Source organism: Erpetoichthys calabaricus, chromosome 3 (genome assembly GCF_900747795.2).
Source record: "Erpetoichthys calabaricus chromosome 3, fErpCal1.3, whole genome shotgun sequence".
Taxonomy (NCBI): domain Eukaryota; kingdom Metazoa; phylum Chordata; class Cladistia; order Polypteriformes; family Polypteridae; genus Erpetoichthys; species Erpetoichthys calabaricus.
In genome coordinates, this window is record NC_041396.2 from 87,608,190 (window position 1) to 87,635,914 (window position 27,725).

Here is a 27,725-nt window from a genome sequence, read left to right on the forward strand (position 1 = left end):
CATCAACACCATGACAGACAATGTTATTGAAGCAAAAATACTTACAGGATCACATCATAGCAATACTGTTGTAATTCCTAGAATTGACTTTACAAGTTCTGCCCTTGAATTACCATTTACACTTGGGCGACACCAATTTCCCATTAAACCTGTATTTGCCATGACAATCAACAAATCCCAAGGACAGACCACGGACAAAGTTGGCATATGCCTCTCTGAGCGCGTATTTGGACATGGACAACTTTATGTAGCCTTCTCATGAGTTCGGCGTTCATCTGACATTAAAGTTAAAGTTATAAATACTCCAAACCAAGGAAAACTCATTCAAGGACAACAAACCATCTTTACTACAAATATTGTATATAAAGAGTTATTCCAATAAATCTTTGTGATTTACCATACAATACGTTCTTTACTTCCTATATGCATCATCTACACCTTTACACTCTAATGTATCTCATGCATACATCAAACAATTTCGCGTTACCCAACACCAGGGGTTGGCGAGCGAAGCGAGCAGGGGGCGGAGCCCCCTAGTATTGTAAAAATACTAATGCTGTATCATTACCACCCCTAACTCAGCACACATTTAAAAACAGTCTCCTTCCCATATCCAATCAACTAGGGTTAAAGAAATTGGTAAAAAAATGAGGGGGTTACACTTTCTATGTTACAAAAAAGAAGTGGCAGCTTTGAAAAGCTGTATACCTTTTAAAATGTAAAAATATACATCTACTTATTATTTTAATGATATTAATAGGTAAATGCTACCTACTATAAACACTAACAATGTTTGCAACTCTCCAACAGACACTTATCAACTGTCCACTCCTTCACACAGAACTGTGTTAACTAGGATATATTTGAAAGCCACACTTAAATATTTCAAAAGGACCCTGTTGCGGTCTTATACCCAGGGGGGGGAAAAAAAAGACAGAAAAAACAAACCCCTTCATTTGTTTTTTTAATAAATTTTCTGTAGGACGTTTCCTGACTCTGCAGTTGCAAAATTCTTTTCAATTCAACAATCTATTTTGATTGACGACCTTATATTCTGGTCAAGTATTTTGTGTTATGTTGCTGCAGACATGGCTGACTAAAAATGACCCCAAACAAAGTTATGGTTTGATAGTTGGTGTAACATTTTTCTTTTCACTTTACACTAATTCCCATCTAACATTGCAAGAAAAATCCTCCAAGTTATAATATATTCTGAGGATGTTGTTCTTGATATTTTGTTTCACACAATAATGACTGTGATTCATACTGCTTTGAGACAGGAGAGCCTTCTTTCTTCCTGATCTTCACTGAAGAACAAATGTGAAATTAAACTGGCATGTATAATTGCAATGATTGTGGCAAGTCACTCTTGTGGAACCTATGGTTCTTGAGGACTTCTTTGAGCATTTACTAACCAACTCATGGGCTAAATTTAGGAAAACTGTCTATTCTTAGCAGATGGAGGCAACATTCAATTTTCTGCATTTGTAGATAATCCATGTCCTGAATATGACGTTAAACTGCATCCGTTCCTGCAAATGGTCCTCCAACTTTCAGTGAAATCTTGGGGGTTGGTGGCAGGTTTGGCACTCCAGCCACTGTAAAAACTTCACGCAGCTCTGAAATGGCACACAGGACTCCTTTCTGTTCTCTGTGGGAGTAGCTCTGCTGCAGCCACCCAAAGGAAGACTGCTTGCATTATGAAGGTGATGAGGGACAACTCTCGGAAGCCTCCTCCCTGGAAGAGTCAAAACTGTCAGAGAACCAGTGGGGTCAGGCCTGTTGGAGATTGGAACTGGTGTGGTGCTGAGGCGTCACCCACTGCACAACAGCACTCGGGTCCCAATTTGAGGCCGGGTAGTGTGTGGAACATGTCTCTCTGCCATGATGATCATCTTCCTCTGCTGCTGGGAGAGTTTTATGAACTTCAAATTTCAATGACGGCAGTCTCGGAGCTGCACAGACCTGGGACTGGCCAGATCTCTGTAGGTGGGTATGCCTTTTATTGGTCTGGTCGCACTGATGGTTGTCATACTCGGGGAGTAGTTGTTGCTGTGGCGGACCGGCTCCTTCCAATGGTGTTTGATGTTGCTCATTTCAATGAGCGTATTATGAGACTCAGATTAAGGCGCTCTTTGGGTGCCATGCCTGTTGTCTCAGTGTTTGCTCTGACCATGGTGTGTGATGTCTTGGTGAAGGAAACATTTTATTCACAACTTCGCTCAGTGGTTGATGGGTGCCCGTGAGGAGACACTCCTCTGGTCATGGGTGACTTCAATGCAACCACTGCCACTGACAGGGCTGGCTATGAGGATTGTGTCAGTCCCCATGGGTCTGATGACCGTGGTGAAAGTGGCTCCATGTTCCTTGACTTTACAAAAGGTCAGGAACTGTGGATCGGTGGATCCAGGTTCCAGCACCCTGAGCCACATCATTGAACTTGGTACTCCAATACTGGTGGTGCAGTGGAGGAGATTGATCACATCTTCCTGGGCAGACGCTGAAGGCTCCTACAGAACTGCAGGGTCTACAGTGAATTCTGGCCACAGACTTCTTGTTGCTGCTCTGAAGATCCAGCTATGGTCTAGTAGGCTACCCACCTACTAGGAGAATGAGGCTTAATAAAAACATTCTCTCCTCGGGGAATATGTCTATGGATGCAATTCCCTCGGATCTGTGCTCTGCATGGTTCTGCTGTCCAGTGTAATTTTTTAGAACTTGGTGGTCATAGTGGCAGAGGTACAGACATCCTTTACTTGGGTGAAAGTTTTATTGTAGTTTTGAAACCAAAGAACCCCTAACAGTATGTTTTCTTTCACTTGCCATCAGTCACGTTTCGAAGGGAAAAGGATTTAGTTTTAGCATTTATTTTTCGTGGCTGAACGTCTCTCAGCAGTGTACCTTCGCAGTTTTTATCGTGTGCAACGTTACAAGCGTGTTTTGAACATTTGAAATTTCTTTGATTACCATTCTTATTGAGCAGACATCTCATAAGAGATGTGAAGTGTTTGTGTCACACAAGCAGAGGAGGGAAACAATATACTGCTGCAGACACTGCAATGTTCCACTCTGCGCTGCTCCTTGCTTCTGCACATGCCACACACAACTGGAGTACTAAGTGAAAAATGGAAAATTTATACATACTGTAGTGTAAATAAATCTACAAAAAAAGCCTGCATGAAATTAGCTTATTGTTGCTAACAAAAAATTGTTTAAATAATTTTGTTTGTAGTTAAAAATGTTTTCTTCCAACAAGTTAACTCGCATGACAATTACATAATATTCTAGCAAAATTCAACCATTTCTATCGACAGATAAAAAAAAAAAAAAATACTCCCACCATGGGAGTGACTACTGAAGAAAGGGCCTGCATTAAAGGGGTTAATTTTTGAAGAAAGTTAGAATCTAAAGACTTGAGTAAAATAAACCTGTAGATATTACCTGGTTGCAGTGGCACAGCAAACTCAATGTGATTAGTGCTGGAAGGGTAATGGCGATGAGTGGAAACTGCATGGATTTTTCCACCTGCTGCCTGGTAACCTTCGGGGGGAAGGAAAAAAAAAAAATCAGATAAATTGATTGTAATACTAATGAGAATTGAGCTGTTTAGAAATTAACTAGCAATTTTTACTTTAGGTGGCTGGGGAAAAAAAACAAAAAAAAAACGGAAAAATGTTATTCCACAGACATACGTGGAGTCACATAAGCCATCTGCAAACATGATTAATGGCTAAAAAGTATAAAAAATATACTTGAGAAACTACTGAAAACAAGTTATTCTTGTACTTGTAACAAAAAGGGCAATAAATTTCAACAGACAAAAAAAAAATAGCTTACTTTGCTGCTGTACTCCACTTGGTCCAGGCTGTTCCTCAGTATCATAGCTCAAAAGAATGCTGCTACTTCCAATTCCACTGGCAGTTAAATTGCCTGAAACTTTACACAAGACTAAAGTGAGACATGTTTGGTAAGCATTCTCGCATCATACATTTACCATTTAAAAGATTTTAGCCAGGATATTTTTTCATAATATTCTGAAGACATCTGTCATTCTAAAATTTGCAGAACATATATAAAAACCTCCTCTTCACATCACTGTAATATAATGCAAGTTAAAAATAGGTACTCTTACCATGTGTGCTACAATTTCCAGGTATCTGTTCTCCTAGGGAATACGCCATCATCCCCCCACTGCCATTTCCATTGTGGTTTGAGGGTACAGATGCAAGAAGTCCTATCAGAGAACAAATATCTTATGTGAAGATGCAGAGTTTTGTTTAAAAGGTGAAAGTCAATAAGGGGGAAAAATTCCAAGTCTGCAGTGTTGGTGAAACAATAGCAAGGAGATATCTTTCCAGGAATATGCCATACCATTACACTGCATTATGAATTTATTTTGTCAATTACTTATATACTAATTATTAACAGGACCTGACATACAGGATACTTTATTCATGCAATTACCAGTTATTCAATTTAGCACAGAAAATGACCTCCCTCACCAGCTCTGTCCATTTGAATCACCCTGTAATTAGCTACTATCACAGTCATACTTGATGTGTAAAATTATAAGCTTTTGCAATATAAATTGATAATACACTGCTTAAATGCATACACACACACACATTGGTGATGGAGGTGACTTTCTGTGCAAAATTGTAAAATTGGTAATTCTGCAGTGTATGCTGTGTAATACTTTATTGGAGCATTGTACATCAGTGTGCTTTACATCTTCACCTTACCTCATAACCTGTTTCATTAAGCACATATTTATACTACATTAAGGGAACACTTAATCATCACAGTCTAACACCAAGTCAATTAAGCTTCAAGGATATAAATCTGCTCATTTAGGAAGCATGAGCGATTATGAATTAACTTTACCTGCTTCAATGCAAATGAAAGAAACAACATGTACACTGAAGAGGCAACGGCAAAACCACCCTCAAAAAGATAATGGTTTTACAGGTGGTGGCCATAGACAATTGCTTTTTCCTTATTCTTCCTGACTGATTTTTCTCTAGTTTTGCAACTGTCCTTGGGCCTCATGCATAACGGCGTGTGTAGAATTCACACTAAAACATGGCGTACGGACAAAAGCGGAAAAATCCAGATGCATAAATCTGTGTGTACGCCAACTTCCACATTCTTCTGCTACATAAATCCTGGTCTGTGTGAAATGTAACACTTGTGCACGTGCCTGCCGCCCTTCCCAGACTTCTCCCAGAATTACGCCTCTTTGAATATGCAAATCAATATAAATAGCCCCTTATGTTTTGCGTTCTGTGAAAAGACAATGGCAAAAGCATGGGGGAAAAACAAGAATTTCAGAGAATACCAAGTAAAGGCAAGGAAAAACGTACTATTTGTTGGTTTAAGCAGTGATGTAAACAACAAAAGGAAGTTGATTGAGTAACAGAGTGGCAGAGAAACTCGAAAGCTCAAGTTCAGAAAGTCGCACAGTGCCCGAAATAAAAAAGAAGTTGTAAAGATATCAAAGTCACCGTGAAAAGGCAAGTCATAGCCCACTGTCTAAGTGTCATATGGAAGCGTATTAGGGTACAGAGGAAAAAAACAAAACAGGGACACAGATGAAAAAAAATGTTGAAATGTCAACTTAAATCTCGAAATTTCCACTTTAATCACGTAGTTTATTTGGTCATTAAAACAGAATGTCATTAACTTCATCTTAAAATTGTTTAATTTACTAGTAATCCCATCGTAACTAAAGTAGCATGTTAAATGCTTCGTATTCTGTGTGTTCTTTTATGTGCGAATCACTACGTGCTTCTTAAACGGGCTTTCTCTTCCACTGACAGGACACAGAATACATTACATTCATGATATTACAGCTCTCTGAACAATTTAAATATTAAGATGTATACTTGATATCATTTTCATAATGATAGGAATTAAAGCATATATTAAACATGGGGACATGGTGGCGCAGTATTAGCGATGAGCTGGCACCCTGTTCAGAAATTGTTCCTGCCTCCTGCAAGATGCTTGCTGCGCCGTGTGCGACCTATGATGAAATAATTATTGCAGCTGTACTGTCTCTCTCAGATGTACTAACCTCTAATTCCTGTCCTTCCTTTTCTTTCTCCAAGTAACCAAACGCCACACGATCAGTTCTATAATAGATGTCAAGCCATCTGTAAACTTAGAATGTTGATTCTTCAAAACTTTTATGGAACACTGAAATATCTTCGTAGTACATGTTTAATTATTCCATCCATCTATCCATTCAGAGTCACGTCAATCCCAACAAGCAAGCGGCGCGAGGCAGGAACAATCCCTGAACAGGGTGCCAGCTTGTTGCTACCGCTGTCCACCGTGTCCTCACATTTTTAATTATTAACAATATACATTATTTTAGTGAAGTTTAAAATTTTCTCTGTATAATGTAATAAACTTTCTTTACTGCATTTCATCTTAAAAATGATAAAGAGCTCCAAGAAGATATCGCTTGGAAATCTAAATTGACTTAGAAGCCAGTCGTCATCATATGTAAATATGCGCTTTATAAAGTGGCTCAGGTTGTGCAACAACACAACTGTGGTGCAAGTTTACAGTGAGGTGATTGTACTTCTAAGCACAAACAGTTCTACCAGGAACACTTGGACTGATTGAGTGCGTTTAGAGCTCTTGGGATGAAATGGTCTCTGAAGCGCAAGGTCCCTACAGGAAAGGCTATGAAGCGTTTGCTGTACTGTATGGGGAAAGTTCAAATACACTGTGCGCATGGCTGAGACAGCGTGTGCTAGATGCTGTATCCCAATAATCTGATCAGCTGTGATTCCACACTCAGATACAGTGGGTTAAATACTCTGAGTGGTGCACTGACAGTGACAACGCTAAAGCAGCTATAGTATTTGGAATAGTTTGGCCATTCTGTGCACCATTATATGGTTACGGGTTGATTACAACCAGATGCCTTAAAGTAATAAACAATATGTGGTAAATTTCAGTGTATTTGATAAAGCCATGCCAGGGATGTGAATCTAAAAAATAAATGGAAACCACACAGGAACAGCAGCACTGCTTTGACGCTGGATGCCGCCAGTTTGCAAAACCGAGCGGAGAACTTGCACACACAAGGGATTGACCTGGCGTGAAAATGTGCATGGCTTTACGTCACGTTTAGTTTTTATACATCTCGATGTCAGCGTGGAAACAGGCATATGCACCGTTTATACATGAGGCCCCTTGTCACTACTGGCAGCATAAAGCATCACTTGCAGTTGATTCAGGTTGCACAGGTACTCCAGCTCCTCCAGGATGGTACCTCCATACATGCCGTCGCAAGAGCCCTACAAAACGACCTCCAGCTGGGTATTGGTGTGCATGTTACTGACCAAACTGTCAAAAGCAGACTCAATGTGGATGGCATGAGGGCCTGATGTCCCCTAGTGGGACCTGTGGTCACAGCCCATCACCATGCAGCTCAACTGGCATTCGCCAGAGAATACCAAAATTGGCAGCTACGCCATTGGTCATTCTCTTTATAGATGAAAACAGGTTCACACTGAACACTTGTGGCAGAAAAAGAAGCAAAAGAAAACTATACACATCCCTCCTTCACTGCATTTTATACACAGGCGCCTGTTGCGCTCACTACCAAAATCATTCTAGCTTACCATTATTCTTTTAATAAGCTGGACACGATTTTACTGGTAGTATACATACATGAAGTGCCATACAATAGTACAGCATGGGTCCTTGAGCTCTGTACCATTAAATACAATTTCTTATGTAGGTACCAGACAGGATGGACAAGCATCCTGCCCAGGATAAAGGAAGGATTCATGCCTGGCCAGGATTCCATAATGGAAGGAGCAAGTGAACAGGCTCACCAGGAGCATTTCATTCCCCCACATGACAGGTGACAGTGTTCCTTAAGGCTGGACCAGTATACGGTTCCTGCAAGGTGGCATGGGAGATAAAGTCCGGAAACACAGAGCTGTTGGGGTCTTTGGGGACTACAAGAGGGCACTGCCGGGGGATGACTATCCTGGGTTGTCATATGATCTGGAAGTGTTTCAGAAGAGTGACAGGAGATAGGAAGCAGTTCCCGGGTGCAGTTTAAAGAAAGCCCACTACCTCACTTAAATTAAGTCCAGGGTCAGGAAGCAGTTGGCAATGTTCCCTTGCAGAAGCAATGATTGTGAATTGTGTATTTGTACTGGTGTTTTTATGAAAAGGGTGATTTTATGAAATAAAAATAATTATTTGAACTTGGAATTGTGTTGGGTTTTGTTGCATCTGCAGATTGAGGCTCGGTGGCACCCCCTAGTAGTTAAAAGTAATTCAAAGTCAACTGTTGATGTTAAAGCAGTATTTTTGCACTTCATCTTGCTTAAGGTTGCTAAACCTTATTTGCTTTCTATTAAGTCCTAAATAGCTGCATTCTCCGTTTTCATTTTTTCCTTAAATAACTGTCCATTAACAATGAGATCCAAATAACTTAGGAACCAGCAGCTCATCATTTAACTTAGTGGCTCTTAAGTTCAGTCCTGGGAGTGAACTTTCATCTACACTAAACTTGTACGTTTAGCCAGACTCTTATTGTAATTAAGCAAGTCCTAATTCTTTGTTTTGGTGTGCTAAATTTTTATTTTATCATAGCAACCATTGATATTTGTGACAATTCTGTATTTGTATCTTGATGAAAATCATAAAATTATGATTTTCATTCTGTTTTCCCAGGCATTCTGGTGATTTATAACATTATTTTCTATCAGGCATACTAGCTATAAAACCACTGCAGCCTTTCAGTGTCATTTGCCTTGATGTCTCCTCTGCTTAGTGTTAGTTGTCATTGTCAGATTGCAATTAAGTGATAAGAATTTTAAAAAATCCACTTTGGCCCATTAGGAAAATGTTTTTTTTTTTTTTTTACCTTCAGTTCATGAGTCTTCAATATTTTGAAAGCTGAATTTTTAATATTTTTTTTTACTTTGAATTTGTAAGTGTCACTCTGATATTTTAAGACTCTCTGAGGGCAGATAATGGATTTGCTAAGACACCATGATGGTTGCAAAGGACTGTCTTCCAATAGGTAACACTATTCACATCACAAAGACTTGCTTATAAATGAATTCTAGTGCAGCATCAGTAGCCTTGTTGATCTGACCTCTGAACAAGTATGGTTTAGTGATTTAGGTTTAGCATTCTGGTTTATGATCAATTGCTTTCTCATATTGGCTTGATTCTCTGCCCTAGTGTTTAGTCTTGACTTAAATAATAGTGCTTTAGAAAGTGACACCTTGCAAATATGATAATGGTTTAGTCCTCTGGTTTTCACAGCAAATCACAGCCTCTTGAAAACTCATTTACCTTGGCCCCATTAGCAACCTTATATACTCACTGTAAAGAATCCAGTTCAATCAAATATTTGAGAATAAGCTGAAAATGAAAACAGTTAAGGACTTGAAGTTCAAAACTCCACTAGATGGCACTCTTGGAAAAGACAAGAATGATCTGATATGGCAGAATGGATGCACTAGTAAGTCATGAAGAAAAATACCAAGTTCCAGTATCAGCAAGGATCAGACAAAAACCTGCAGCCTCTGTAGTCCTTCAGTATGGAACTTGAGGAACCCTGCATTACAGTAACAACTTTAACTTCACTGCTGTTCCTTCCTCAACAACTCCAGTTTGCTAGTGATCTCTCTCTCTCTCTCTCTCACTCCTTTTTCACACTCTGTGCCTTCTCCAGTCAGACCTTTGTCAGTCACAACATTTTAACACACTTAATATCATTATGAAGATTCCACAAGTAATCATCATGGTAATTTAATTTCATGCTGCTGGTGACATGCTCTACTTCTGCTGCATTACTGCTGAAATCACAGGCTTTAAAACTCAAATCTAAAAACAATGGCCTGTATTTTTGTATTTTTCACATACGTAACTACCTTTAATAAAATTAATGTGGCAACGTTAAATTGGAATTCACTAACATTTGACTCAATTTTTGACTTTTAACAAATTAATCCTTGGTCTGAAACACTTATGTACCAATGATTTGTGGTAACATTTTTGAGTGGTTCAATTTGTTGCTTAATGCTTAAATTTTGACAATTTTATTAATACAAAAATAGGAAACTCAATCACTGCATAGTTTTTAATTTTTTCTGCCACCGATGAGACAAAACAGTCACTTTTGCTGTTGATACAGTTAAATGTTATTTTGAATATTTTGCAAAATTTTCTATTTGATTAGAATATGTCAGTGGGGGGCACAAATTGCCCCTAAAAATACGGTATACCCTGTTTTATGAGAATTTAGAATGTGCACTAATTCCAGTGGGCATTCCTAATAATTGTATGTTATCCAAATTTTTATGGAGCAGGTTGTGATTGCAACTGGAGGTACTAACCAAAATGAAAGCCAAGTAATTAATTATTTTGCATCTGTCATTGCAGGGATGCAGATGCATTAGTACCCTCTTTTCCTCTGTATGGACTAAAAACCAAAGCCATTCATCAAATGTGTATTCCAATTCCCACCTTAGAGCAGGGAAAAATTACTTTGACAAATGCAAGCAGGAAAATGGTAAAATTCACATGACAAACTTTTTTTTTTTTCCTCAAACAAGCACACTATAGCACATACATTTATACTGTTGAATTTCTATAGGACACTGGCTGTGAAAAGAAACTGTTAAACTGTAATGCAGTTGATGTTACAAATTGTATAGCCTTAAAGAATTCTCACCTAGCCCCCTATAGCGGGACAGCTGCTGGTATATCTGCTTCATCCGTTCTATGTTGAGGCGGCTGGCCTCGGCGTGGTTGACCATAGGCTTGGGATAATGCACACCGATAATACACTTGGCCGCACTCTGCACAGCATCAGGCGCATTCCATGGGTCATAGATATATTTGGCAGGAAAACCTCGAAGAACAGGTAAATATCGTCTGCAAGCACAGGGAGAGATTAAACCGCAGAGTCTCATCATGAATACCTGAGTAGCTAAAACTGGATCAACCAGCACACAATGGTGTGCACTTGATGGGATCACAAGATTCAACAAGGCTAAGTGGATAGGGCAAGGAGCTCTCATATAAAAAGAGCTGTTTAATACCTTAAAGGCATGAACATTATCTGATCTGTGAGGGAAATGAACCATAAAAGTTCTATAAAAGCTTGAATCTTGGCTGCCTATAAAACATTCATTATATATGATTACACAGAAAACAGCAACTATTTATGTCAATTACATGAGATCTTAATTACTTTATGAAGAGTATGCTGGTCAAGTCTGACGCAACAAGTATTACACCTTAGACCCAAAAAACACTTTCACTATACCAAGGTCAAGTCATGCTTTTTGGCAGTGCTTACGACATTCAAATAGGTGATGATCAGCATTACCAGGCTTACCAGGTTTTTAAAAGCAGATGCATCTCAATATTGGGACTGAATAAAACTAAAGATGGTTTACTTTATAGGCAAGGAAACCCGATACTTCTATATTAAGAATTTTGTGGTTCTTCTTGTTTTTACTGACAGTGCATTTGTCTCTAACTATTTATTACACTACCCTAGTCACTGTATGGCCTAGTGTATAATTACTATGCACTGAATGTATTGTTTGAGATCTAGAATACAAATAGATACCTTTCGTAAAAGTAAATACTTTATCTACTGTGATTGTGCTTAGTGTGCAAACACATCCATAAAAATGACTGATGAGGACTTAATATATTTAGATTAACAGAAGGTTGAAAAATGCTATGATTTAACAATGTTAACAATGACTCTAAATGTCATCATAATTTACAAAAAACACTCTTGTAACACATGTAATACTAGATAAACCTTTATGATGATAAATTATTAAATGCAAATTTAGAAAAAAAAATGTATATATTTTTACAAGAGTCTTAAGTCTATCAAAAAACACACCAGTCCACAATCAGCACATATACATTTCTTACTGTAGATACTACTTAAATGTAAGTTCCGATTTATTTCTAAATTTAACCTAGGAAAGTGAGTGGGGCACATCACTAATACTTATTCCCATCCTAAATAAAATACACTGTACCAAATGTCTAGAAAAAACATGCCAGACAGGTAGGAAGAAGAAAAAAAAAAAAAAACCCTGTTGATGCACTCCATTTATAATTTATGCTACACTGATAGGTGAACAAGACTACCATTTCATAAATTTTTTAAATTACTTTTTGTGTGAAAAAGCTAAACCACTGAAATTGCAGATATGCATTTTTGTTAGTAAAACTTTAATCTCCTTTGTTATGATGAAGTTTATCTTTAGAGATTTGAGTTAATCTTGGAATTGTTCTAAAGTTATAGGAAATTTCAAAAACATTTCCATACATGGGGCTTCAAGACATCACTTACTGCACAAGTATCCCAATTTTTTAATATTGCAAAATGAAAGTTTGAGGCTATGTAAAATGAATCTCAATAACACATATTTCATTAACCATTCTATATGAGCACATAAATCAAAGTGGATTAACTGGGGTTGCAGCATAATGCATCAGTAATCTCTCCATCATCAATAATTTGAACAACAAATTAATAAAAAAGCTCAATATACACAAAAAGTAAGTGACTATTATTGAAGGTTCTGTATAGTGTTAAAAATTAGTCTTAAAAATATGCCATTTAAGGATTTTTTTTTCATAAATTCATTACTAAATTTCTTACTAAACTAAAACCACGAGGAAACTGATATAGAAATATTTACTTTCAAAAAATGTTTTGGGAGCCATCTTATTTTAGAATACTTCTGCTGTCACACAGACAACACAATTATTACCAACTATGTTTCAACAAGATGCCCCCAACAGCTTCCTGAAATAAAAGATTGTGCTGTCAACACAACACAGTATTTACTTTCTAAAAACACATCTACACATCTGCTAATGTAAAAAGCACCAGATTTGTTCTAGCATAAACCTATGCTGTAACTCCTATTAGAAACTGTAGCATAACTGGTTTCTTAAAAACATACACAAGAAGGAAAAACGTATGTACAAAGGCACAATTCTTAAAAAAACAATTGTGTTATGCAGATATGAGAAATGTAAGAATTAAACATTAGTATTTATGGACAATGAGTGAAAATGACTGACTTCTTTCTAAGTGCTCATTTACCTACTTATTTAGATGCTGGTGAAACATCTGCTCCTTACACCTAAAGTCTCTTAAACTCTCTCAGGTAATTCAAAAACATTCAAATAAACAAAATAGAGTGAGAATTTGTTGTGTATCATAATATCCAAAAATATCTAAGACGGCATGATTTACATTTGTCTAAAATGTAAGCTATGTCAGCCAAGCTAACAGACTAATCTACTCACACGTAGCCTCTAGAGTTCTTTTAAATTAATTTTAACATTGTCAGTATACTCTTCAAAATTTGTAGCAGCTGACTTTTTCCTACAACTTCTGATTCATTAGATCTTGTGCTTTCTCATTCTCCTACAAAACGTGCGACCCTCCCAAATACAGTTAAAGTCATAATTTTTAGCCTCCTATGAAAATGGGACATTTTAACACATTTACACCCAATTTTAACATTATTTTTCAAAATTTACAAAATGAAACATTTATCAATGTAAAAACTACCAACTAGTACATTTTTATTTAAAAAAAAATCTATATTGCTGTAGAACATTATTGAAAATTGGGATGGTCAAAATTATTAGCCTCATTTGAATTTGTCAGGAAGCATTGTAGTAAAGTTAAATGCTCTGGTGTCAAGCCACACCTGAACCCCATGTGACTTGACTGGCTCAATCAATTACCACCACACATTAATATATGGAATGAAATGAGCAGGGTTCATGGTACTTAAAGGCAAGATTGAAATGCATCATGCTTACATTCTTTGTAAAAATTTATTTCATCATGCCAAAAACCAATTAAATAAGTACAGACCCCAGAGAAAAGATAGGTGATGCTCATCTTAAGGGGGATGGCTATATGGGCATTTCAAATTGTTTCTCTGCATTTTGTCAGAAACAAACCTGGAAGTGCTTGCAAGCACAAGACTTCAAAGACTTTGGAGAGGAAAATAATCAGAAATGTCAACAAGATCATTGCAGAGGCCACTGTCACCGAACTGGCCTCTTCTGGACTTGAAGACTCAAAAAAAAAAAAAAAAAAAAAAAAACCCTGTTGTGCGGGCTCTTCAGCATGGGAATCTTTGAGGTTACTAGCCAAGGAAAACTTCATTATTCACACAGCTGCATATCAAAGATAGAATAAAGTTTGCCAAGGACCATTTGAAACATAAGGATGAATTCTGGAAATCTGTCCTTTGCTCTGAGGAGACAAACCTGGAGCTGTTTGGGCACATGGATACAGCTTTTGATTGGCGAAGGTATGGAGAGCCCTTCAACCCTTAAAATACAGTTCCTACAGTTAAACATGATGGTGGAAGCATAATGCTGTGGGTGGCGGTTTTGCTGCTTCAGGCACAGGAAACCTTGTTCAGATACCTGGCATAATGAAGAAAGAAGACTTCATTGACATTTTGAAGGGTAACTTGAAGAACTCTGCTGCCAGTCACTGGGTCTTTCAGCAAGATAATGACACAAAGCACACATCACAGTTGGTCCAGATCTTTTTGAGGAACACCAAAATCAAGGTCTTGGGGTGGCCATCTCAAAACCCAGATCTCAAACCTACAGAGAATCTTTGGGGAGAGCTCAAGGTTAAGTCTATGCTCGAAAACCATGTAATTTGCATGAACTGATGCAATTTGTCATAGAGGAATGGTCTAAGATCCTACAGGAAACTTGTGCAAACCTTGTCAGAAACTACAGCAAGAAGTTGAGAGTTAGAAGGGGTACAGTACACTATTGGCTATTAATTGTCAGAGGCCCAATAATTTTGGCCATGCCATTTTTGTGCTTTTGTTTCAGGTTAAGTGCATCAGTAAACTATTTTAACCAAACTTCGTAGATATAGTCTTTGGAAGCAATTCTCATAAATACTTTAAATGCTAGTAATTTGTCTTAGAAAAATTAATGGTTTTGTTTAATTTTGGAGAGGGAGCTAATATTTATGACCTTAACTGTGCATAGTTGTTTTCCCATTAAATACACCCACGACTACTTTATTAGGTACACCTGTATAACTGCTTGCTAATAGCAAATATCTGATCAGTCAACCACATGGCATCTGTCAATGCATTCAGGCATGTAGACACTGTCAATATGACCTGCTGAAGTTCAAATGAAGCATCAGAATCGGGAAGAAAACTGATTTAAGCGACTTTGAATGTGGCATGGTTGTTTGTGCGAGACAGGCTGGTCTGAGTATTTCAGAAACTGATGATCTACTGGGATTTTCATGCACAACCATCTCTAGTGTTTACAGAAAATGGTCCAAAAAAGGGAAAATATTCAGGGAGCAGCAGCTGTCTAGGTGAAAATGCCTTGATGATGCCAGAGTTCAGAGGAGAATGGCCACACTTGCTCGAGCAGACAGGAAGGAAAATTAACTCAAATAACCACTTGTTACAACCGAGGTATGCAGAAGGTCATCTCTGAAAGCACAATATGTTGAACCTTGAAGCAAATGGACTACAGCAGCAGGAAACCACATTGGGTGCTACTCCTGTCTGATAAAAACAGGCAACTGAGGCTACAATTCACACGGTTCACCAAAATTGGACAACAAAAGATTGGAACAACATTGCCTAGTCTGACGAGTCTTGATTTCTGCTGCGACATTCAGATGGTAGGGTCAGAAGCCGGAATCAACATCATGAAAGCATGGATTCACCTTGCCTTGTATCAATGTGGTGGTGGTATGGGGATTATTTTCTTGGCACATTTTGGGCCCCTTAGTACCAACTGAGCATTGTTTAAATGCCACAGCTTACCAAAGTGCTGTTGCTGACCATCCCTTTATGACCACAGTGTGCCCATCTTCTAATGGCTACTTTCAGCAGGATAACATGCCATGTCACAAGCTCAAATCATCTCAAACTGGTTTCTTGAACATGACCACTGTACTCAAATGGCTGCCACAGTCACCAGATCTCAATCCAATAGATCCCCTTTGGGATGTGGTGGAACAGGAGATTCGCATCATAGATGTACAGCTGACAAATATGTAGCAATAGCATGATGCTATCATGTCAATATGGACCAGAATCCTAGAGGAATATTTCCAGGACCTTGTTGAATCCATGCCACAAAGATTTACTAAAATTCTAAAGGCAAAAGGGGGTCCAACCTAGTATCAGCAAGGTGTACCTAATAAAGTGGCAGATGAGTATATGTCAACATGACTGACAGAATTTGCTTTACCGTTTTCCCAAAGCACTCAACAATGTTGCATTTTTTGGACATGTTTCATTCTCTTTTAACCTTTAATTTGTCCTGACTAACTGTTAAACAAGAACATGGTTGATCGAGGAAGAAACAAGATATATATTATAATAATATTGAACCTAATATGAAATAAAGCTATTTACTCAGGAAGAAAGTTGAACAATAAAAACATTCATACACCAAAAATGTTTAATACCAAAGAAAACATCAAATGATGTGAACTTGTTTTTGATATTTAAAAAGCCAAAAATACAGTACTTGTGTCAAATAAATTTGTTTGGCACTACAGATACGTGTGAATTGGAACAAGACTATATATGCTAAGTGGGTTAATTCAAAAAACTACATAGGAGATAATTATAGGAGGGCACTCACCTACTCACCTGAAGGCATTAGGTTTCAGTCCTCCTTAGAGGGAACAAAACCGGGAGCTACTCCATTTACCAGTGCCACAGCACGGTGTCTGGAGATGCTGATCAGTTGAAGGTGACACCTTTCAGTGGAGATTTTAAAGACAAACATCCTGGGTCTGGTTTGTGGGCACTGAAGATCCTGCTAGTATGAACTGGAGGGCTGAGGCAGAAACCAAATGCCTTGGCCCTCAAAAATAACTCTACACATACATGAAAACACTCCACTATGTTGAGGAGAGAACGCAAAACTTCTGCTTATAGTAAAACACACATGAATTTTGTTTTTGGGATATGCATTTACTCAAGAAAAATGATTCTGGCCCACTGCATAATGTGAAAATTGTGCACATTTCCTTTCCTACAAGTTTTCATACCTGGCAGAACAACTATTTTTTTTCCTTCAGTGAACAGTGTAATGATTTGTGTCAGTTTTTTCTTTTTGTATTAAATATGATTTTCTTGGGTAACATTGTTGTTTAGTGTTTAGCACTGTTGCCTCATGGACTGAGAGTCCTAAGTTACTGTGACTGCTAATTGTCAATGTCGATTTTGTATGTTTCCCAATGTTTGTGTTGGTTAGGTTGACTGGCGATTCCAGTTTGATCCTCATGGCCGTTTTCTGGAAATAAATAAAAAATGATGCAAGTAGATAATGGTAGGGAAAAAATGACAGCATTACGGTATCAGTTCTTAGGCTGTGGGTTTACCTTCCAGTCCAGTCACATTTAGTACATGTATTCTTGTATTGTCGCTTATCCTGGAAGCATGCATGTTAGATTAACCAACAACTACAAATTGGCTTGCCAAGAGTATAGGACTGTGTAAACATGCTCTGTAATGGTCAGTTATGCCTTTAGAGATTATACCAGTCTTGTAAGCAGGAATGTAAAAAGTGAGTTCAGAAAGTGAGAATAGATGCTTTGTTTAAATGCTCATTGCTACTATGAATATGCAAAGATTTGCTTTGTATACTGCACACTCTCCCTAAATTACTGACAATTTTGTGATGATATACACTTTGTTTGGAAGCAGAATCTCTCTAGGAGTAAATATCTGCCTGTGTCACGTCATTGGAATTAGAATGCAACAAATGCTATATTTAGTCTTCTTCCCCTCTGTCTTTCAACAGGCTCCAAAATCTATTAACATTCTTGATAGTTGTTTCAAAAGAAGTCAAAAAATGGTTGTGCAGCCTGAGTTTTTTGATGATTTATACATGAAAACTAGGATGTAAAACCTTTTTTTAGGTTTGTCATGTACTAGCTTGCTGGTGTGTGGCATCAATCTTATTAAAAAAGCAAAGGCGACAATCAGAGCTTCTGTTTTCACCTGCAGACAAATAACTTCACTATAAGGCGCTGCTTCAGAGTTGTGCTTTTTGACTAGTGTGCATCACCCATCACGACCATGTAACTGATACCTGCATTGATAAAATAAATTTATTTACAAAATCTGCAAAATTAAAAAGGAAGTAAGCTAGAAAAATTAAAAAGAAAAGTTAGAAATGAGAACAAATTTCTTATAACACCAAAATTACTGAAATGTACATGGTAGGGATAGTATAGTTAATGAAAGTAATCAGACTAATTTAAATGTGTTAATGGATGCAGAAACTAAATTCCTAAATAGGAAGAACAAACTATTTTTTTTAATAAAAAGGAGATGCTACATATAAAAAGTTTTTCATGATAATTTGTGCAAGTTTCACAGATTGATAGCATATCTTGGCAAACACCAAACAGCAATACCCAAGGACGGCAATTAGTTTCTTGACGTCTTGAATATAATGTTGAACTTTATGTGTAGCTTCCAAAAACTGATGATGTGAAGCCTGCCGTTTTCTATGAATAATCCACTGATTTTTAGCAGGGTTCTAGTTTCCTGTTTTTGAGGCAATAATCCTCTCACTTAATTGAAAGCAATACATTTGAACAAACCACATCTTACTGAAGTACAACAACTGTATGATTAAAAAAGAAATAAAAATACAAAGAAAGCAAACAATCACTTAAGGATTTCTAAAAGCCATTATTGAGGAAGATATTCTGCATCAACTTCTCTATAGAGTGCTGACATCACTTCAAACTAAAAACAACAAAAACACTATATAAAGAATTAAACAACTTATGAAAAGAGACTGGAAGGTTTTATGTTTTGACCCTAACATTTTATGAATAAAAAAAACAAAAACATTTGCAAGCTAAATGCAAAGAAAAGTAAAAACAATGTCCTATTTACCACAGGAAAAAAAAAACAATCCTGAGGTCCCTGACAAACTAAGAGACTTTAAAAATATATTTATTTGTTGCTATGTATCTAGGCAGAAATTCTCATAAAACCAATCAAGAAAAATGAAGCAAACACAAGAGAAAAAAGGGAAAAAAAACCCTCTGGTACTTAAAAGGGTTCATTCAAAAAGACAAAACAGACTCCTTTACACTAATGATGACGAAAAAAACAATGAAAAGTCAGGAGCCAGCTTTAATACCACATGGCTTACAGGTGTACAGGGCACAACAGCATTACAGAAAGGCCACAAAAACCATGGAATAGTACCCAAATAACAAGGATTTAAAATCACCACTGCAGCTACAAAAATAATGTATGTGTCAAAATTCATTTTCAAATTACCTCAAACAAAAAAGGATGAATCATGTTTTTGTAATTTACCCACATTTCTCAAATAAAAATTTGATGTGCTTATAACATAACTTCCCTCTCATTTAAATGTCTAAGAATACACAGGATGGCATGCTTTAAAACCCCAAAACTCATAAAGTCCAGTACTTGCATCTAATGTTTGAATTCTTTCATATATTAAACTTTCTAAATATGCCAATGCTTTTATTTTGGAGTGGCAATTCTTAGAGCTCTGAAGCACAGTACTAAATTAGGCTTGTTCCACATGCAAAAGATGCATTATCTCCATGCTTTATAGCTCTGAAAATTCATTTAATTTGATACAATACAATTAGGTATATTGCAAATGTTCCTGCCTGTAGGACTGGGCTATATATTTTGGCATAAATGGTGATAAACAATATATATCTAGATATTTTTATAAAGTGTGTAAAATTTTAAGTTGTTAACCAAACAAAATATCACAAGAATGTATCCATCAAAATAAAGGTTGAAATACATAACAAATCTCTCTATTATATAAAAAATCCTGGCATGAGACGAGACTTTTTCAGAGAGATACTTTCAAGTCGTGTGAGACGAGACTTTGTGCCATGAGATTTAACCATGCTTGGGGCCGGAAATAAAAGGCATAGTAGATGACAAAGTAGAACATCGTAAAGAATTCAAAAACGGTGTGATACACATGCAGAGCACGTTAGAGATAATGAAAGTACTAAAATTCGAAAGTCTCAAAACAATGATAGTAAAGATCGCATTAGAGCAAAGAAACAGAAATTATTACTCGGTGGAATAACGGAACAGCAAAATGATCGAATTTATTGTTTGGATTTAAACTTTAAGTCGGAGACTTGTAGATCGTCTAATTTGTGTTGCCATCAGGGAAAAGTAGTGTTTCTTCCCAATGAAGAAGCGTATCCATGAGAATGAAAAGATTTGTTGCTTAGTGAAAGTGAAATCCACATACGCGAGCAGCAGAGATGTGAAGTGACTGGTGCATAGCACAGGCCAGGGGGTTGGCAAGTGAAGTGATCAGGGGGTGAAGCCTCCTAGTTAATATATATATTTAACTTACTGGTCCACAGTACCTAAAAGAACTATTGTATCTGCTTTCAGGCTAAGAACATAATGTAAATGTAAATAAAATGTTTAAATGCAAGTAAAAAATGGCAGGCCTAAGGGTTCTAAGAATGAATTTTAAATTACCGTATATGAAAATTCAGCCTACAATACAGTTAATAAATTTAACAATATAAATAAATACATAAACTGTCTCTTACTTGCTCTCCAATGTTTTAACAAACAAGTTACACTGTAAAGTACATTATAATAAAAATAATAATAATTCTTCATTACATTTATATAGCGCTTTTCTCAGTACTCAAAGCGCTATCCACACAGGGAGGAACCGGGAAGTGAACCCACAATCTTCCACAGTCTCCTTACTGCAAAGCAGCAGCACTACCACTGCGACATTAGACATCCATTTAAATTTGTTAGTTTTAAATTGCATTTTTTTAAATAAATAAATCTGTAAAATTGAAAGAAAAAAAAAAAGTCTATCCTAAGGGCATTTTAAATTTTATGCTATAGCTAATTTAAAGTTCACTTTGTGAAATAAGTAATGTGTTTATCTGACATAACTCACTGTAAAGGCAAGCAGTTTAAAAATCAGTTATTTCTGCTTAATTCTGGATTTGATACATATAAAGCTTAGGAAGTTAACATTAATTTTTTTTAAAAACTTGCACTTCCTAATTACCAGATGTCAGTGCCTAAAGCACTGCATACTAGTCCACTTCAGTGATTGCACCACTTTGATAATGTTGCTCCTATTGTTGGTTGCAAGAGAAAGGAGCCTCTTTTCATCCAGCTTACAGTTTGTAAGTGTGTCTTGCAGAGCTTCAGCTATGTGTACACCAGTGTGGTTTTCAGGGAAATAGCTTGTTTGCCGACACACACATTTAATCTCCCATTCTTCAATGAAATGAACAGTCACACTTACATATGGCTCGCAAGTGTGGCTTGACCACATATCAGTTGTCAACATAAAATGGTTTAATTTAGCAATCAGGTCGGTAAGGGAAGCTTACAATGTCGTCTGAATTGGCTTAGGCGTTTCGGGTGATCAATGCTTTGTAAAACTATAAATAAATGATACTGCCACAATCGATATCCTGCTCTATTTATATATTTTAAAATCTCGTTATATTGCCCAGCCCTACCTGCCTGTCATCCAAACATAATGAATAAATCTTATTCAAGTGGATATTTCTTAGTGTGATAAATTAATAAGTCTGAAGGTAAATTAGGTTTGAATAGCATCATTTTTCAGAACATATTACAAAAGCCCTTCATTAGACAGCATTATAATTATTACATTAGCTGTTGAAGGTGGATTGTAAGGACATCTGGCATGCTACTATTGTTGATCAACCCAAGCACTTTGAATTCCCAAGGGGAGAGGAACGCACCTGATGTAGTCACCATTAGGATCCGTCCTGCGCCCAAAACCAACAGGACAGTAGCAGTGGAAAAACTGTTGAAAAAATGAACTGCAAGAAAGCCACATCCAGCTTCCGGCATTTACACTCCAGTCTGCATCCAGTAAAAGTTCTTCAAAAACCTAAAAATGAAGCAGTAAAAATTAAATAACAAAAAAGGAATGGATGGCAAGAAAAACAAAATGAAATCAAAAGTCCAAAACCAAAACATTGTTTAGGCATGTTAACACTGAAAATGTATTAGAAATTTGGGGCACTATTAATAAAGAAAAGCCCAAAGAACTGATGGCATTCCACTGTGTTAATCCTTTTGGATTTTTTTTTTTTTTTACTTCTCTTCCACATGCCAAATACAGTCATTTCCACACAGTACTTAAATCCTACACTCAACACTGTAATCATCACTCTCCAATAAAAAACAAGTCAAACACACTACCCAGATCTTTTTAGCCATGGATAACCTCAGAATATTGCTTCATGTAATTGATGCAGCTCCTTTCTTTTTATTCCCCTGCAGCTTTACTCTCCCTGGATACTGAAAAGGTATTAAATCAGTTTAAACTGGGCATTTCTCTGACAGTTATTTGACAAGATGGGATTTAATACTGAGTTTGTGAGCACAATTAAAATATTACACTTTAGTCCTACATTTCTGCTGCTCACAAATTTAGACAAATCTCCATTTTCTTATTAAGAATGGTTCCAAGACAGGGCTGCCTTCTCTTTCCCCTTTTCATTCATCACTAGAGCAGCTGGCAGAGACCATTCATGCATCAAAATTCCTTAATCTTATTTCAATATATAATATGAACCATAGGATTTGTCTTTTATGCTTTTTAATTTTTTATCGAATTAATGAAAAGCAAGTAACAGTCCAAACAAACAAGTCAAACTTAACAAGACTAAATCCAATTCAACCCCCACCCAAGAGAAGGAGAGGAAGGCCAACAGCCAGGGTAAAAAGTAGAAAAAAGAGGAAAGAGAATCCTTTTCCCCAATATAAAATGTTATTGATTAGATCTTGCAAGGTTTTTAAAAAAAGTTTTGAACAGATCCTCCAAGTGTGAATTTGATTTTTTCCAATTTCAAATAGTATACACCATCAGTTACCCACTGACCTAAGAGGTGGGCTAGGATTCTTCCAGTTGAGCAAGTCATGTCTACGTGCTAATAGTGAAGTAAAGGCAATTATAGTATGTTTGTCCTCCACTTTAAGCCCACCTGGGAGTATACCAAATACAGCTATTAATGGATTTATGAGTGACTGTGACACGAAGGCTGTCTGATAGGCATTTAAAGATTTTAGTCCAGAATTATGTTAATTTGGTGCACGCCAAAAACATATGGACCAATGAGACTGGAGCTTGATTGCAACGTTCACAGGTTGGATCTTGTCCTTGAAACATTTTGCACAATTTTAAACGAGAAAGAGGAGCTTGATAAAAGATTTTAAGTTGAATAATTATATGCTTCGCGCATATGGAGCTAGATTAAATCCTGTACATGGCTGCCTTCCACTCCTTTTCTGAAATGTTGAGTAAGAGATCCCAGAGTACAGAGGGAAAGGGATCTTTGAAAGGGAGGGAATATTAAATGTTTTTATATATTATAGAAATGCTGTCTGTGTCCTCAAGACTGATCAATATTTCTTCTGGAAAAGAAATAAAAATGAGTTGGTCCATTTCTTTTGTTGTTAAGAGGTTGAGTTCTCACTGTTAAGCCTGTCTTTTCCTATAAACGTGCCTCATTTTGAAACCTGGTGTATTCTTGATCTATTCTGGTAATTTCAATGATTAACTCTGATGCCTTCTTGGTTTTGGATTTATTTTTGTGGGAGAGATATGAAATAATCAGTCCTCTTAAAAATTCCTTCAGAGTTTCCCCAGAGAATTCCTGCTGTGACCTCTGACAGAGCTAAAAAAAAAAAAAAAAAATCAACTTGCTTGCATATAAATTCTGTACATTTCTTGTCAGCTAATAACAGGGGGTTAAGACACCAGCTGCTAGATGAGACATGGGGCATATTGATTTGAACTCCATGATCTGAGGGGCATGGTCGGAGATAACAATATCATTGTATATGCAAGATTTCATTGTGGGCAAAAAAATGTCATCTATAAAGAAATAATCAAGAAGTAACAATGATGTACTGGTGAGAAGAAGGAATATGCTCTTGAGTTTGGAATTAGAAATCTCCAAGGGTCTGATAAGTTATGATCAATTACAAACTGTGTAATTGTTTTTGCAGTGTTAAAATGTTATTGTCCCTGTAGCTGAAGATCTATCCAGGTCTGAATTTAAAACACAATTGAAGTCTCTGGCCATTATAATTTTATGAGTGTTCACATTAGGAATAAATGCAAATGCGTTTTTGATTGAAGTCTCTATCATCCATATTGGGTGCGTAGATATTTATTAAAATCACTTTATAATTAAATAAATTACCCATAACGAATACATATTGCCCTTCAGAAAAAGATACTACATTTGATATTACAAATAAAATTGTTCTTTGTATTAAGATTCCCAGACCTCTAGTTTTAGCGCTGCTGCCTCGCAGTTGGGTGATCTGGGGACCTGGGTTCGCTTCCCGGGTCCTCCCTGCGTGGAGTTTGCATGTTCTCCCCGTGTCTGCGTGGGTTTCCTCCGGACGCTCCGGTTTCCTCCCACAGTCCAAAGACATGCAGGTTAGGTGGATTGGCGATTCTAAATTGGCCCTAGTGTGTGCTTGGTGTGTGGGTGTGTGTCCTGCGGTGGGTTGGCACCCTGCCCAGGATTGTTTCCTGCCTTGTGCCCTGTGTTGGCTGGGATTGGCTCCAGCAGACCCCCGTGACCCTGTGTTCGGATTCAGCGGGTTGGAAAATGGATGGATGGATGGATGGACCTCTAGTTTTCTTTGTATAGCTGGAGTGGAATATTTGGCCAGGCCAATCTCTTTGCAACCAAAATTGATCCTTACTTAATAAGTGATCACTAAATGAAAAAGTCAAAATGTGTGGTATTTTTAGCAGATCCATTTTAGTATATTAGCACTATGCAAAAAATAATCAACATAGTCATTAAACAACTGAATTAAATATATGTATGAAATAATCCATAAAAAAAAATTACTATAAATACCTAAATGTAAACTGTCATGTAAGCAAAGCAATAACCTTTTCCAGTATGGTGATCTACACTAAACCTATCAACAGGAGACAGTAGAAGGAACAGTGTAATACATTTGGAAAACAGAATGAAATGAAATAAATCTTTTGCAAGGAGCAAAAAACACTAAAGCTGGTTCTGTGCAGGAGCGGAGTGACACCCTTAAAGCAGGCATTGTATAAAAAATAATTTAAAAAAAAAAAAAAAAAAAAAAAAAAAAACATTCTCAGTTACAGTAATCCCTCCTCCATCGCGGGGTTGCGTTCCAGAGCCACCCGCGAAATAAGAAAATCCGCGAAGTAGAAACCATATGTTTATATGGTTATTTTTATATTGTCATGCTTGGGTCACAGATTTGCGCAGAAACACAGGAGGTTGTAGAGAGACAGGAACGTTATTCAAACACTGCAAACAAACATTTGTCTCTTTTTCAAAAGTTTAAACTGTGCTCCATGACAAGACAGAGATGACAGCTCTGTCTCACAATTAAAAGAATGCAAACATATCGTCCTCTTCAAAGGAGTGCGCGTCAGGAGCACAAACTGTCAGAAACAGAGAGTAGAGAAAAGCCAAGCAAAATGACACCTTTTATTGGCTAACTAAAAAGATTACAATATGCAAGCTTTCGAGGCAACTCAGGCCCCTTCTTCAGGCAAGAGAGGAAAGCAAACAAATCAATAGGGCTGTTTGACTTTTAAGTATGCGAAGCACCGCCGGTACGAAGCTGTTGAAGGCGGCAGCTCACACCCCCTCCGTCAGAAGCAGGGAGAGAGAGAGAGAGAGAGACAGAGAAAAACAAAGTCAAAAATCAATACGTGCCCTTTGAGCTTTTAAGTATGCGAAGCACCTTGCAGCATGTCGCTTCACGAAGCAGCTGCACACAGAAGGTAGCAACGTGAAGATAATCTTTCAGCATTTTTAGACGAGCGTCCGTATTGTCTAGGTGTGCGAACAGCCCCCCTGCTCACACCCCCTATGTCAGGATCAGAGAAAGTCAGCGCAAGAGAGAGATTGCGAAAAGTAAGTTGGGTAGCTTCTCAGCCATCTGCCAATAGCGTCCCTTGTATGAAATCAACTGGGCAAACCAACTGAGGAAGCATGTACCAGAAATTAAAAGACCCATTGTCCTCAGAAATCCACGAACCAGCAAAAAATCTGCGATATATATTTAAATATGCTTACATATAAAATCCGCAATAGAGTGAAGCCGCGAAAGGCGAAGCAAGATATAGCGAGGGATCACTGTAATTGTCAACCTACAGCAAATTAAATATAGGCACGGTGGGCAGTAAGTTTAGATGCTTTCCTTCACTAATCACATTTTTCTAAAATGAATACTGTTAAGCTAGCTGCCTGCCCTACATATACAACAACCAAAAACAGATGTGGTTGCTCTTGCTCTCCGTCTTTTTTTTTTTTAATATTATATTATAATTATAATTATATATTTATAAAAAAAAAAAAAAAAAAACACAACAACAACAAAAACCTTCCATTACCTTCATACCCTCCTCCCAGCTGATCCACAAATCACCACGGGTCAAAAAGCAGGCCACCGCATGTCGGGCCAGATGATGTATCCAACCCTCTTGGCGGAGCTGAGTCATGATAGCATCAATCCAAGGAAATCCAGTTTTGCCCTCTGCCCATTTGGCAAGAGCTTCAGGGTTCCGATCCCATGGAATGCGAACACAGATAGGGTTTCCCTCCATTTTGTCAAATCGAGGGTTGGCAGTAGCAGCTGTATAAAAAAACTCTCGCCAAAGTAGCTGACCATAAAGCGAGAGAGGAGGGGAGCTATTCTTCTTCACCTGAGCAGCACAAAACAAACATTACAAATTATGTGGGTATTCAAAAAAGCTTTTAAATCTAATGGATTTCACTGACTCACCTTTTTATAGAGATCTGTTAACTTGAAGTAAAAAAGCCGACATGACAAGCAGCCAAAACGGAGATAGGGACTCAATCCTGTTGGACTTGCCAAAAGTGAATTTGCATTCATTCTGGGTCTTTCAAAATTGGCAACCCAAGCCTAAAGAATTAAAATCTCATTAGTATGACGAAGATCAACATATTTCTTACACCATAGATATTGAATATCACACTGTAAATTTCAAATTTGACTAAGTTTAAAAATAAAAAAAAAGTTCTTTTAAGGCCTGGGAGAGTTAATGCAATAATTTTTGCAATTAATGTGGCCTGTTTAAAGCATTAAAAAATACTGTCACATCCAGAGCTAGCAACAAGGCAATCACATCAGCCAGTGCTTTGGTCAAAGCTGCATTTTCATGTGTGTTTTTTTTTTAACATTACAAAACAATAATACAAACCAGTTAAGTGTGAACCTAAAGAATTACATACACATCAAGTACAGTATTTATATACTACCTTTAAAAATTTTGAGAAATAAGATTTAATTTGAAGGTTTCGCTACAACTTGCCACATGTCAGCACATGGTACTGGTGTACTTTTCCTTGATTTATACACACAGACATAGGTGAAAGGGTGTGGGAGGAAGGGAGGTTTATGGTAGTCTTGGAGCTATACTAAAGAAAAATAGTGAAGGTAAAAATTACGCTCCCTCTTTTCTTTTTTCATGTCATGATTCTGTAAGAAGATTGAATCAATGTCATAGCACACATACATGCAAAATTAATTTTCTTTGAGTGGCACTAAAACCAAAGTTAG

General features: G+C 37.2%; 1 protein-coding gene across 1 annotated transcript in view; it reads right to left on the reverse strand.

Annotated features, from left to right (window-relative positions):
* LOC114648178 (cryptochrome-1-like) overlaps positions 1-27,725 on the reverse strand; it is an 86,247-nt gene that overhangs the window by 11,303 nt on the left and 47,219 nt on the right. The window contains exons 7-13 of the mRNA XM_028797062.2: positions 26,928-27,068; positions 26,536-26,847; positions 21,860-22,011; positions 10,724-10,926; positions 4,133-4,234; positions 3,838-3,936; positions 3,442-3,540 (exon numbers count right to left, since the gene is read on the reverse strand). Coding sequence (XP_028652895.1) covers positions 3,442-3,540; positions 3,838-3,936; positions 4,133-4,234; positions 10,724-10,926; positions 21,860-22,011; positions 26,536-26,847; positions 26,928-27,068 — 1,108 coding nt within the window. The remainder of the gene's footprint in view (positions 1-3,441; positions 3,541-3,837; positions 3,937-4,132; positions 4,235-10,723; positions 10,927-21,859; positions 22,012-26,535; positions 26,848-26,927; positions 27,069-27,725) is intronic.